A 13,207-nucleotide genomic window follows, 5' to 3' on the forward strand; every position below is an offset into this window, starting at 1 on the left:
TGTTTTAAATTGGTTATTTTGAATAGACAATAGTTTTTTTTTTCTTCTTCAGGGTCTATTAATAACATTTAGCTAAACAGTTGCTCCTTGGTAAGACAGGTTTGGGGGGGATATCATTTAAATATTGTATATGTTGAAAAAGGGTCAGGCTGACTGTTTGAAAAAAAAAAAAGGAAAAACCTAAAGGATCATCCAGGGCAGTTAAATGGCACAGTAGATAGAGCATCGGGCCAGAAGTCAGAAAGACTTGAGTTTGAATTCAGTCTTATCTGTGTAACCCTCAGCTATGTGAACCCGGACACCTAGATTTGCCTCCATATCCTCATCTGTAACATGAATTGAAGAAGGAAATGACAAACCATCGTATCTTTGCCAAGAAAACTCCCCAAATGCTGTCCAGAAGAGTTGTTTATGACTAAAACAACGACAGCAAAGATCCACCCTACAATTTCATTCAGACCAGAATATCAAGAGAAAACTACATTTTGTTGAATTAAACCATGAAACATTGTATAAGTGAGGCTTAACTAAAGAGAAGAATATTAACTTGACACAGAATCAGTTCTGTCCATGGCTTAACTATTGAATTGTGCTGGAAAAACCAATGTGGGATGTCTACTTAATTTTTTTGTGGTTCTATTTTTCTTCTGTAAAATAGGTAGAACAGTTATGGCCATTCTGCAGTGACTTTCTCAAGGGGAGTTGTGAGCAAGGCGCAAATAGAATTATAAGGCAGTCTCCTCATCATGGGGTCCCAGATTTAGACTGGGGAGGGGTCTTAAAAGCCAACTAGTCTATTTTCATTTTACATTTGAGAAAATTGGGGTCCAGTAGGATTAAGGATTAAGATTGGAATTTGTAGCCTAGTCCCTTGACTTCAAATCCACCACTCTTCTACTATATGAGATTGTCTTATGGTGTCATTTTTAATAATACAGCAGTGCTGTTTATTCCAAAAATTAATAATAATAACTAGCACTAAAGCTTTAAGGTTTGCAAAGATTTGAAAATTTTATCTCATTTTATCCTTGTGATAACACTGGTGCAATTATCTCCACTTTACAGATGAGTAAACTGAGGCAGACAGGTTAAGTTTGACCCTTGTCCAGGGTCATACAACTAATAGGTGTTTTGAAGCCAGTTAACCATAGGCCTTCTTGACTTTAGATCCAATGTTCTTTCCACCTTCAACCTCCATGACATTCTTACTTTTTAAATCTTGTTTCATTCAGTTTTATATACGATTGTTCAGTTTCATTTTGGAATCTTAAGTTCATGTTCAACTTTTTTTGAAAAGTCTTTAAAGATTTACCTTAAAATAAAATAATACACAGTATTATTATGGAATAAATGGTATAAGAATATCAAAATGTTTGTTAACTTGAAGAAATTAGTTAGTGAAATTTATATACCTATTTTGGTGAATATGGTTTGCTTCTTGGGAGTGATGACTAAATATATCTCTACAGTGTGAAATGTGAGCATATCAGGGTATAGGAAATTTTAATTTGATCTTTGTATGTTTATTGTATTTTAGACTTTTTAAAAAAGAAAATCAAAGACATCTCTTTGAAAAAACTTTAATAAATCCAAGTGCTTTTTGATCAATACAAAATCTTCATGTAGATGTTTGGAAAATATGACTTAAATATATGTTTGTTATGTAGATCTGTTTTCTAAATGATATTTTAAAATTCCTTTGTAAATAACAAAAGCTTATTAGACTAGACATGTTTTAGTAGCATATTTTTTCTTACAGTGGATTTACTGGGCATGGAATTAGTTACATATGAGCATTATTTTCTAATCTACTATCAAAATTTCACCCACCAAATGGTTATTTCCAAAGTTAAAATTATTGTTGAATATAGATTAATTGGAAGTTCTAACATAATTGTTTGCAAGAATTTCTGGAATGCTTTCATAGATCTACATGTATGAGTTTTTTCACTGAATTTTTTTCCCCCCCTAGAAAATTTATATTGACTGGATATCTAATTGTATGTTCTAACTATTTAAAACCATGAAGAAGAAGCTTCTTATCAGATTAATTTTTACTCCTTACATACTTTACTATTTTCTCTCCCATTTTGGCATTGAATCATGTTGAATGTGATGAAAACAATTGCAGCAGGAGAATGTGTTTTGGTATTGTTTAAAAATGAATCAAATTTCTTTTTTTTAACCAAATATAGTGTAGGGTTAATAAGTGCATATATGTCATATGCATGTTGGAAGAATTTAGAATATTAGTTGATAAGCTCCATGGTTGGTTTTCTATGCCTTTTGATGAAGGAATGATTGCTGTGCTCTGAAAAACTAGAATCCTCAAGTTTGATTCAATGTGTATTTATTAAATGCATACAGCATGCAAGGTAGGTAATGTGCTAGACATTGGGGAAACAAAAACAAAAAAGAAAACAACCTCCTCTTTCGTGGAGCTTGCATTGTACTTGGGAATATGGTATTTAAACAGATACAAGATAATTTTAGGAAGGTGAGATTACTAACAACTAGAGGAATCAGGAAAGGTTTTCTGTAGGAGGTGACCTCTGAATTGATCTTTGAAGGACCTAGGGATTTTAAGAAAGAAGAGATGAGAAAGGAAGGTATTTCAGATATAGGGGAGACAGTCTGGGTAAAGGAAGTCCCAAAGGAAATGGAATGCCAAGTTTGTCATTTGCCCAGTGAGTCTGTGCCACAGAGGTCATGTTTTGAAACTTCAAAGTTGTTTAAGGAATAGAAATTTGTTTTGAGTGTGCCTTGATGCTCTGCTGATCAATCATAGGGAGCTTTTCTAATGTAGCTTCCTTTCCAGCAGGCTGAATATATTACAGCTAAAAGGAACAACACAGATATAAGGTGCCTCTTAAGTTGGCAAATGCCTTATAATACTGGCATTAGCATCCTCTGGGATCATTCTGTCTCTCTTCCTTATCTTACTATCAGATATAATTTATAAATTGTAAAGACTGTGAAATAAGCCTGGTGTATATACTCTGAAGCATAAAAGCATAATTTTGTGAGAAAATAATTGAGTATTTAATCAACAAGGAAGATAGCTTTTTGGAATTTAAATTTAGCAACTCTTCAGAAGTTGTTAGCTTGTTTAAAAAATTTTCCTTTTGAAATGATTTTCCAGGGAAAATTCGTATTGGGGAATTGATATTAAAGAAATTCAGCAGAAGGAATGCTCCTATATATAATTCAAAGTTAATTTTTTTTTTTTTTGGGCTGAGGCAATTGGGATTAAGTGACTTGTCCTGAGTCACACAGCCAGGAAGTGTTAAATGTCTGAGGTCACATTTGAACTCAGGTCTTCTGACTTCAGGGCTAGTGCTCTATCCATTGCGCCACCTAGCTGCCCCAATTCAAAGTTTTTTTTTTTAAAGTATAGTAGAACATAGTATGATGTTTAGGTTATTGCTGGTTCAGTTGAAAATAGTTTTTTTGTCAAGTAAATAATACTACACCAATCTGGTAAGATTTGTACAAAAAGTGTCAAGAGTCAGTCTAGTTTTTTTATTTTAACTGTTACCCTACTTATTTCTTTGACCATAATTCACCATGCTGTTTAGTTAGTTATATCTTCTCTGGACTGTGAATAGCCAGATGTTGACAAGTAACTGGGTGACTTAAAAAAACAACAAAGAAACACAACCAAAGACAAGCAACCAAACAAAACAATGATATTCTTTTATTTGTCTTTCATTTTATTATCATCCTTTTCTTTTTCTTCCTGGGAAGAAAATAAGACTTTTAATATTTTCAAGATTTAAGTTTATCTTATTTTCTCCTTACTTTTCTAAATTCCTTTTCCTATTTTCCTACTCTTTCTTAATGTCAACCTTCTTTGGAGAGCTTCTCTTTTGAATGAATGAAAATTGTTTTGAAATTACTCCATAGTTTTGTGCTTCTTTTTTTTCATATTCTGAATTATTTTCTCAGAAGATCTTCCAACTTAAGAGAGATTTTGGTGAATTGTCTGTGTTTAAGTTTTTAATTTTCAAAACTTTTTTTTCCCTCTCTATTCAATTTAGTTATAGTTTTTCCCTGGTAATTTTAGTAACTTATTGCAGTAAAGGAGATATATTGGCTATGTCTGCAGCCATGTCTTAACTCTCAGACTGTACTGTATTTAACTCTCCTGTGTTTAGAATTTTGATTTAATCTAATATCTTAAAATTTTTTAAGGGGATTAAAGGGCAAGGGAGAGGGATAGAGACAGACAAAGTGAGAGGAGAGTAAATTGAGTGCATTCTAACTAGAGATTATTAAAATGAAGTATTTCTTGTAAATGAACTTGAAGTCCATCTTTCCAGCTGTGATACTAGCTATTTGATATTAGATTAATCTCTCTAATTTTAATTTTCCTTTTTTTGTAAAAGGAATGAATGAGTAATATATTAACTAAATGCTTATTATATGTAGAACACTGGAGATACAAATAGAAAATTAAGACTGTTTCTGTTTTTAGGGATAATACTTGTGTCACCTACCTTATAGGATTATAGTGTGGATTAAGTAAAACATGCAAGCAAAGCAGTTATTAATCTTTTGGAACTTTTTTAAAAAAAACCTCTCTAAATAGAAAGCTTATCACTTTTTGTGGGTTTACTCAATATCTTGCTCCTTAGGAATTTATGAATAATTCCCTTTCTGTTTGGGTACCTCTGTTACTTTGACTTTTATTTAGGCTAAAAACAGTCTTTCAGTTGTGAGAGTGACTCAAATCCTTCCTCAATGCTTCATCAGTAACCATTCTAGATGGGAACATTATAGTGTGAACATTTCCTGGATGCCATTGTTATGAGTCTGATAATCTTGTCTTTATTTGTTTTTTATTCTTTTTTTTTTTTTTTTTTATTAGTTTCTGCATCTCATTCCCTTATTTGCTAGAGCAGTTCTAAGCCTGGCAGTGATGTTAATATTTTGCTTATATCATAATACTGCAAGTTGACCTTAGTTATGAGTTATCTATACCAGATTAGACTTTAAAAAAATTCTAGCTCTTATTAGGGAATAATTTTGTTATTTGTTTTTAGCTATTCTTCATTTTGTGAAAGGTTACCTTTTGAGGACCAAGTTCAAGGGATATAGATTTTTTTTTTTTTTTCCTAACAAAATGTTAAAGAAAATTTTACAATTAATATTAATTACTGAATTTTATTGTATCAGTAGAACTTTCTGAACAAAGAGTAAATAAAACTTCATTTCTTCCAAATAACTCTTCAAGTATTTCACATATACAATTTTCAGTTTTTATAATAACAGGTTAAATAGTTGGATGGTTATTCTCATTCTACAGATAATCTTTTATGTGTGCACCAGTTCTGTTGAGTGGTTTATCTGTGATGTCAAAGATAAGAACTGTTTGAGTTAATTTAGTGTCTGAACTCTTGACTTCCAGTATAACCTTATTTTCATTAGATTGTGCATTTTTAAAATAGCATGATAATTTCAAAAAGCTGAAAAGATTTTTCTGGGATTAGAAATAAATATGTGATATTGAATTACTTGCTGTCTAGGAGAAGGGGTGAGGAGAAGGAAGGAAAAAAGTTGGAACACAAGGTTTTATAAGGATGAATATTGAAAACTATCTTTGTATATATTTTGAAAATAAAAAGTTATTAAAATAAATACTTATGTGGATAACAGAATAGAAATCACCTTATTTTATGGTTAGAGAAGCTATACATGTATTGCTATCCATAGGTTCTCAGATTACTGAGTGCAGGTTAGATATATATTTTATTTAAGCTTAAATAGGGAGTTTGCTAGCAGACAGAAATAGAACCCAGATTTTCTCATGATATGACAGTCATCTGTGACTCTTGATGATCCCTGTGGATCGTATTGTCCATGGGGTTTTCTTGGCAAAGCTAATGAAATGGTTTGCCATTTCCTTCTCCAATGGATTAAGGCAAACTGAAGTTAAGTATATTGCTGAGGAATTACACCAGTAAGCATTGGAGGTCAGATTTGAATTGAGGTCTTCTTGACTCAGGCCTTGTGTTCTGTCCATTCTGCAACCTAGCAAAATTGTCAACATGTTATACACTGTTGTACTTAGAGCCTTTCTTATTTTTAACTTCAGTTGGAATTAGTGAAATATAGATTAGTATGTGAAGAAAATCACTCTGATAATATCTAGTTTTTGGGAAAAACTAGCTTATCTGATACATTTTTCTTTGGATTGCTTAGCTAAGGCAAAAACAGCACAAACAGCAAAACTCCCTATCTAATCTGCTGGTGTTCTCCTGTTCCAGATCTGGTACTTTTTTTACCCTTTGATATTTTTGCTCATAGGTTGGTGATAGGTTAACTTTTCTGTGGTAACTCTGAGCACTGTTCCTTCATCTCTGTTCTGAGAAAGAACTGAAGCCCTGACCAGTCATTTACCTTAACTTCCTACTTTTAGAATTTGGCCAATTCTGTGTCCGACTTTTTTACTTTCGTAGGTCCATATTGACACTTGAGCCATCAATATGAAGAGAAATAGAGAGGGAGAGAGAAGAAAGATCTTGTTAGAGGCTTGCTTTCCTGTTGTCTCAGATGTGTAAGCAAGGACATTCAGAGGGTTCTTAGATATTTAAGTTATCTTAAAAAAGTGATAACATATCTCTCATACCTTTTTATAGAAAATCAATAGATGTGTAATGATGTTTTTCTGAAAAGCCTCAGTGTAATCAAAACTTGAAACTGCTTTTTGAATTTAAAAAAATCGGAAGTATTGGAATTGGAAGGTACTTTAGAGATCATCTAGTCTTGTCATGGTGAGATAACTGAGGCTCAGAGAGATGAAATATATGTAAGCTTATAAAACTAATGGCAGAACAGGGTTCTCCAGTCTAGTACTTTTTTTTACTGCACCATAAATGGAGTTATCTAAATTGGCTGAAGTATTGATTAAATCAGTGGGAATTCTAACACCTTTTCTATTCCTTTGTCCATTATTTTGGAGAAATGTTGACGTACTCTTTTGGGTCTATGCTCATTTGTTATATTCCTGCTTCCATAGGCCAAGCCATGACTTCAGGATCAGTGCACGTGGACTCCAAAGCTGAGCTCACTACCTTATTAGAGCAGTGGGAGAAGGAACATGGCAGTGGGCAAGATATGGTTCCTATCCTCACCAGGTAAGCCCATTTAAATGATTTCAAGGCATTCTTTGCAAAAGAATTGAAAAGTAGAGATCAAGCCAGAGAAAGCTTGTCATTTGAACATTAAGAATGGATTCACTGAAGCAAATAAAATAAGGGAAATAAAACAAGGTTGTTCTTGGTGGCAGAGCAATAAAGGGGAGATTCTTTGTTCAATCAATGAAGAAATAATATATGAGGGAGAAAGAGGATGGTAGTTTGGACAGAATTGCCTCCTTCCTCTACTTTAGCATTTATTAAGTACTTTTCTTCCAACTTCCCCGTTACATACATTAGTTGTTGGGGTTTTTTTTTTTTTTTTAGATTTTAATTTAATATTTTAATTTTTGCCCAGTTACATGTAAAACAAAGTTTGACACTTGTTTTTAAAACTTTGAGTTCCAAATTCTGTCCCTTTCTCTTCCCACCCTCATTTCCCTAATTGAGAAGACACATGTGAACTTATGCAAAATATTTACATAAAAGTCATATTGTGAAAGAGAACATTTTTCTACCTCCTCTCCCCAAAACTCCCAAAACTTCAAGGAAAAAAAAGTGGAAAAAAGTATGCTTTAATCTGTATTCAGACACAATCATTTCTCTGGGTATGGATAATATTTTTTATCATAGGTCTTACAGAGTTGTCTTGGATCATTGATATACATTGGTTCTAAAGGAGAATGGAAAGATGTTTGCTGTAGGATATTTTGTGGAAATGGTGGGCAGATTACAAATTTTAGCTGGGAAAGAATAGAAATTCAGAAGAAGGCATAATGTTTAGCTGCATTAATGTGATCAGCTGATTGGCATGTATCTTGAATACCCGCCATGTGTTTAGCTTAGTACTAGATGTTGTTTATAAAAAAATAGTTAAACCAAACATTTCCTTCAGGGAATTGATATCATATTTGATGTAATATAAAGTTGTAACAGTCAGAAAATAAGACAGTAGATAATCAAGTTTTAAAATTATGTATTACTGATTATAAGTGCTATTGCAGTTAAGGAAGAGACCTTAATTAGGTAAGTAAAAGTCACATCATTTCCCTGAGTCTCACTTTTGATATCTGAAGAATGAGAGGATTGAATGAGATTTTTCCAAACTCTAAAATTCTGTGGCTGGAGAAATCTGGTAGCAATATAGTAATAAAATGGCAATGTATTTATTTATAAAACAATTTTTTCCCCTAGCAGTCCTGTGAAGATAGGTTGGGTTATGTATGTCTTATTTCTATTTTTAGGTGAGGATATTGGCTCATAGAGGGGAAGCGATTGCACATATTTGTAGTTGTCAGAAACAGGGTTTTTACTCTCTAGTTTTCTAACTTAAGTCTAAAACTTTTTTCATTATACCATTCTGCTTTTCTAGTAGTCAGAGAAGGCCTTGTAGAAGAGGTTTGGAGATGTGGCTGGAATAGGCTTGATGTTAGGAAGAAGAGGGTATGCCATATCAGAGGAAATAAAGATAACACTATTAAGATGGGAATGAGCATGATTTGTTTATGGATAACTATAATAAAAATTATGTTTGAGAATAATAGGAAATAATATTGGATCAATAGAATTGTATGTGATTATAGGAGGTCCTTGAAAGCCAAGCAGAAGACTTTAGAGTTGGTGTAGTAGAGAACTGTTGGAGGATTTTGAGTCTATGATGAAAGGCAGTTTTTAAGTAAGGTTTAAATAGTGTGGCAACAATACAATAAGATTGATATAACAGGCTGAACCTAAAGTAAGGGAAACTTGCCAGGAACTACTGTAGTAACAGGTATGAGATGACCTGGACTGGTGCTAGTGGGATAAGATAGTCAAGAATTGTAATGATGCTTAGATAGGAACTCACTGTTTATTTTCACAACCATTTACAGCTCTTCTGACTAACTTTTTCCACATTTGTATAATTTGTTTACTTTTCTATTATGTTTTTCTAAACAGGAGAAATTTCTTTTTCTGCCAGTAGTTTAGTATCCATTTATCTATAGCTAATCTAAATGGTGGCAAGAAGACTAAGTAAAACCAAATGAAGACATTCTACTAACTAAAACTCTTCAACATATTTGGATCAAGCTATATATTGAGTAGTATTCTAGAGTACCTTGGAATTAGATTACACAATAACATTGGGTTTGGATGATTTTTTTTTTTTTTTTTTGAGATGACCTGTTGTTTCTTGGTATAGGAACTTCAAATGAGTGAAAACTCTCCCAATAGAAATAGACATCTGCTTTGCAATTCATACTTTGAGATGTATGGTTTATAGTATTGGCCTGAGAGTCAGGAAAACCTAGTAATAAATGTTTATATAGTACTTTAAGTTTTGCAAAATCCTTTACATATGCTATTTTATTTGATCCTTCCAACAATCCTGTGAATAGATGCTATTTTTGAATCTATAGGTAAGGAGACTGAGGCCACTATTTGTTTGCCAGATTTGTAGTTATAGAGACTAGTGGAACTTTTCAGAGATTTTTAGAGATTATAATACTCATCTCAATCAAATCTTTTTTGGCAGATTTCTTTGTCAGTTCTTTGTTAACAGTGGATAAAGGACTATAGAATAGCTCTTGAAAAGTGTAATTTTTGTAGTGTAACAGTTGAGGAGAATTTATAATCTCTGAGATGCAGAATGTTCTGTCTTTTAACATACAGAGAACTGCATCTTAGGAAGTGGAACAGGAATTTTTTTTATCTGATCATTGTAAATTCTGGATATTTTGCAGACAATAATCATTGGTTTTGCAGTAGGAAGAGAAGTAATCCTCATATTTGTTGGCTATTCCCTTTATATTTTGTTCAAAGTCCTACTGACAAATGTTGGATAATTTTTTTGGGCTACCTTTATATATGTTTCTTGTTTGACATATTCTTCACTAAAGTTTCCTTAGTTAATTTCCTAAGTCAGAATGTTGGTGCTAAAACATAGAGACTGACAGAAATATTCTTGGTGCTTGATAGTCTTGGGGAATTAAAACTCTGTGGTTTACTATAAGCTTTTATACTGATTGTCCATTAAATACCAAGAGATTTTCTCCATAGATTTTGTCATAGAATTTTAGAATATTACTGCTGGAAGGGACCTTAAAATTTAATGCTGTTCTTCTCATGGTATGTCTACTAATCTCTCCAGTCTTTAGTTTCACTGGTTGTACTCTTTTCCTTCCTTTCCCAACTTGACTTTGGCATACTGGTTCATTATGTTATGTTCTATTCTTGAGTCCTGTGTTTTCTTATCCTATTTCTTTTCTTCCTTTTCTTTCCTTCTTTCTTTTCTGAGGCAATTGGGGTTAAGTGACTTGCCTAGGGTCACACAGCTAGGAAGTGTTAAATGTCTGAAACCAAATTTGAACTCAGCTCCTCCTGACTTCAGGGCTGGTGCTCTATTCACTGTGCCACCTAGCTGCCCCTCTTTATCCTATTTCTGATCATGTCCTGCCAAGGCCCAATCTTGTATTACTCTCCCAATTTGTAGTGTCTTCTCCTACTTTTTGTATCTGAAGAGAGCTAAAAAAATAAAAAAAAACTGTGCTAGTTTGGTCTACTGCAGATTTGTGTTGAGTATTTTCAATTGGGCTTTCACTACAGAAGGGCAGTCCTTTTACACTTGCCTAATCAATTCAGATCCCACTTACCACAGCATCTTTTTCAAACCTCATTATTCCTCAAACTTCATAAGTTTTCTCCTTCCCTCACTTTCTTTTTTTTTTTTTTTTAATTTTTATTTAATAATTACTTTATATTGACAGAATCCATGCCAGGGTAATTTTTTTACAACATCCCTTGCACTCGTTTCTGTTCCGATTTTTCCCCTCCCTCCCTCCACCCCCTCTCCTGGATGCCAAGCAGTCCTATATATTTTGGATATGTTGCAGTATATCCTAGATACAATATATGTTTGCAGAACCAAACAGTTCTCTTGTTGCACAGGGAGAATTGGATTCAGAAGGTATAAATAACCCGGGAAGAAAAACAAAAATGCAGATAGTTCACATTCGTTTCCCAGTGTTCTTTCTTTGGGTGTAACTGCTTCTGTCCGTCATTTATCAATTGAAACTCAGTTAGGTCTCTTTGTCAAAGAAATCCATTTCCATCAAAATATGTCCTCATACAATATCGTTGTCGAAGTATATAATGATCTCCTGGTTCTGCTCATTTCACTTAGCATCAGTTCATGTAAGTCTCGCCAGTGCTCTCTGTATTCATCCTGCTGGTCATTTCTTACAGAACAATAATATTCCATAATATTCATATACCACAATTTACCGAGCCATTCTCCAATTGATGGGCATCCATTCATTTTCCAGTTTCTAGCCACTACAAACAGGGCTGCTACAAACATTTTGGCACATACAGGTCCCTTTCCCTTCTTTAGTATTTCTTTGGGATATAAGCCCAATAGAAACACTGCTGGATCAAAGGGTATGCACAATTTGATAATTTTTTGGGCATAATTCTAGATTGCTCTCCAGAATGGTTGGATTCGTTCACAACTCCACCAGCATTAATGTCCCAGTTTTCCCCTCCAACATTCATCATTATTTTTTCTTGTCATCTTAGCCAATCTGACAGGTGTGTAGTGGTATCTCAGAGTTGTCTTAATTTGTATTTCTCTGATCAATAATGATTTGGAACACTCTTTCATATGAGTGGTGATAGTTTCAATTTCATCCTCTGAAAATTGTCTGTTCATATCCTTTGACCATTTATCAATTGGAGAATGGCTTGATTTCTTATAAATTTGAGTCAGTTCTCTATATATTTTGGAAATGAGGCCTTTATCAGAAACTTTAACTGTGAAGATGTTTTCCCAGTTTGTTGCTTCCCTTCTAATCTTGTTTGCATTAGTTTTATTTGTACAAAGGCTTTTTAATTTGATGTAATCAAAATTTTCTACTTTGTGATCAGTAATGGTCTCTAGTTCATCTTTGGTCACAAATTTCTTTCTCCTCCACAAGTCTGAGAGATAAACTATCCTATGTTCCTCTAATTTATTTATAATCTCGTTCTTTATGCCTAGGTCATGGATCCATTTTGATCTTATCTTGGTATGTGGTGTTAAGTGTGGGTCCATGTCTAATTTCTGCCATACTAATTTCCAATTATCCCAGCAGTTTTTATCAAATAATGAATTCTTATCCCAGAAGTTAGGGTCTCTTTGGGTTTGTCAAACACTAGATTGCTATAGTTTACTATTCTGTCTTGTGAACCTAACCTTTTCCACTGATCCACTAATCTATTTCTTAGCCAATATCAAATGGTTTTGGTGACTGCTGCTTTATAATATAATTTTAGATCAGGTGCAGCTAGGCCACCTTCATTTGATTTTTTTTTTCATTAATTCCCTTGAGATTCTCGACTTTTTATTGTTCCATATGAATTTTGTTGTTATTTTTTCTAGATCATTAAAATATTTTCTTGGAAGTCTGATTGGTATAGCACTAAATAAATAGATTAGTTTAGGGAGTATTGTCATCTTTATTATGTTTGCTCGGCCGATCCAAGAGCACTTAATATTTTTCCAATTATTTAAGTCTGACTTTATTTGTGTGGAGACTTTTTTATAATTTTGCTCATATAATTCCTGACTTTCCTTTGGTAGATAGATTCCCAAATATTTTATGGTATCAACAGTTATTCTGAATGGAATTTCTCTTTGTATCTCTTGCTGTTGGGTTTTGTTGGTGATGTATAAACATGCTGAGGATTTATGGGGATTTATTTTGTAGCCAGCTACTTTGCTAAAATTATGAATTATTTCTAATAGCTTTTTAGTAGAATCTCTGGGGTTCTCTAGGTATACTATCATATCATCTGCAACTTCCCTCACTTTCTTAGTTGAGAACCTTTTCTGATAGTTCATTTAAAAAATTGAGCTTTTCCTAAGCAAGAAGAAGGACCCTGTTTTCATGTGAGGGGGATGGAGAGGGAAGAGAGAAGCATCTAAGTGATGTGAAGTCAAGAGAAAAGGGAGGCTTAGGCAAAACTCCCCTATCTGCCCATATACTCTCTTTATATCCTCTTTTCTGCAGTAGATTGTCTCCTCTATCAGCCTCTGTCTTTCATTTTTG

The 13,207-nt window shown here is 33.3% G+C and overlaps 1 protein-coding gene across 4 annotated transcripts in view; it reads left to right on the forward strand.

The window, feature by feature from the left end:
* DCAF1 (DDB1 and CUL4 associated factor 1) overlaps window positions 1–13,207 on the forward strand; it is a 111,831-nt gene that overhangs the window by 32,045 nt on the left and 66,579 nt on the right. For all 4 annotated transcript variants that reach the window (XR_007951941.1, XM_051985682.1, XM_051985701.1 and 1 more), the window contains exon 2: window positions 7,022–7,139. Coding sequence is in view for 3 of the 4 variants with exons in the window: in XM_051985682.1 (XP_051841642.1) it covers window positions 7,030–7,139 (110 nt within the window). In the remaining variant the exon portion in view is untranslated. The remainder of the gene's footprint in view (window positions 1–7,021; window positions 7,140–13,207) is intronic.

The sequence above is a fragment of the Antechinus flavipes genome, chromosome 1 (genome assembly GCF_016432865.1).
Source record: "Antechinus flavipes isolate AdamAnt ecotype Samford, QLD, Australia chromosome 1, AdamAnt_v2, whole genome shotgun sequence".
In the NCBI taxonomy this organism is placed as follows: domain Eukaryota; kingdom Metazoa; phylum Chordata; class Mammalia; order Dasyuromorphia; family Dasyuridae; genus Antechinus; species Antechinus flavipes.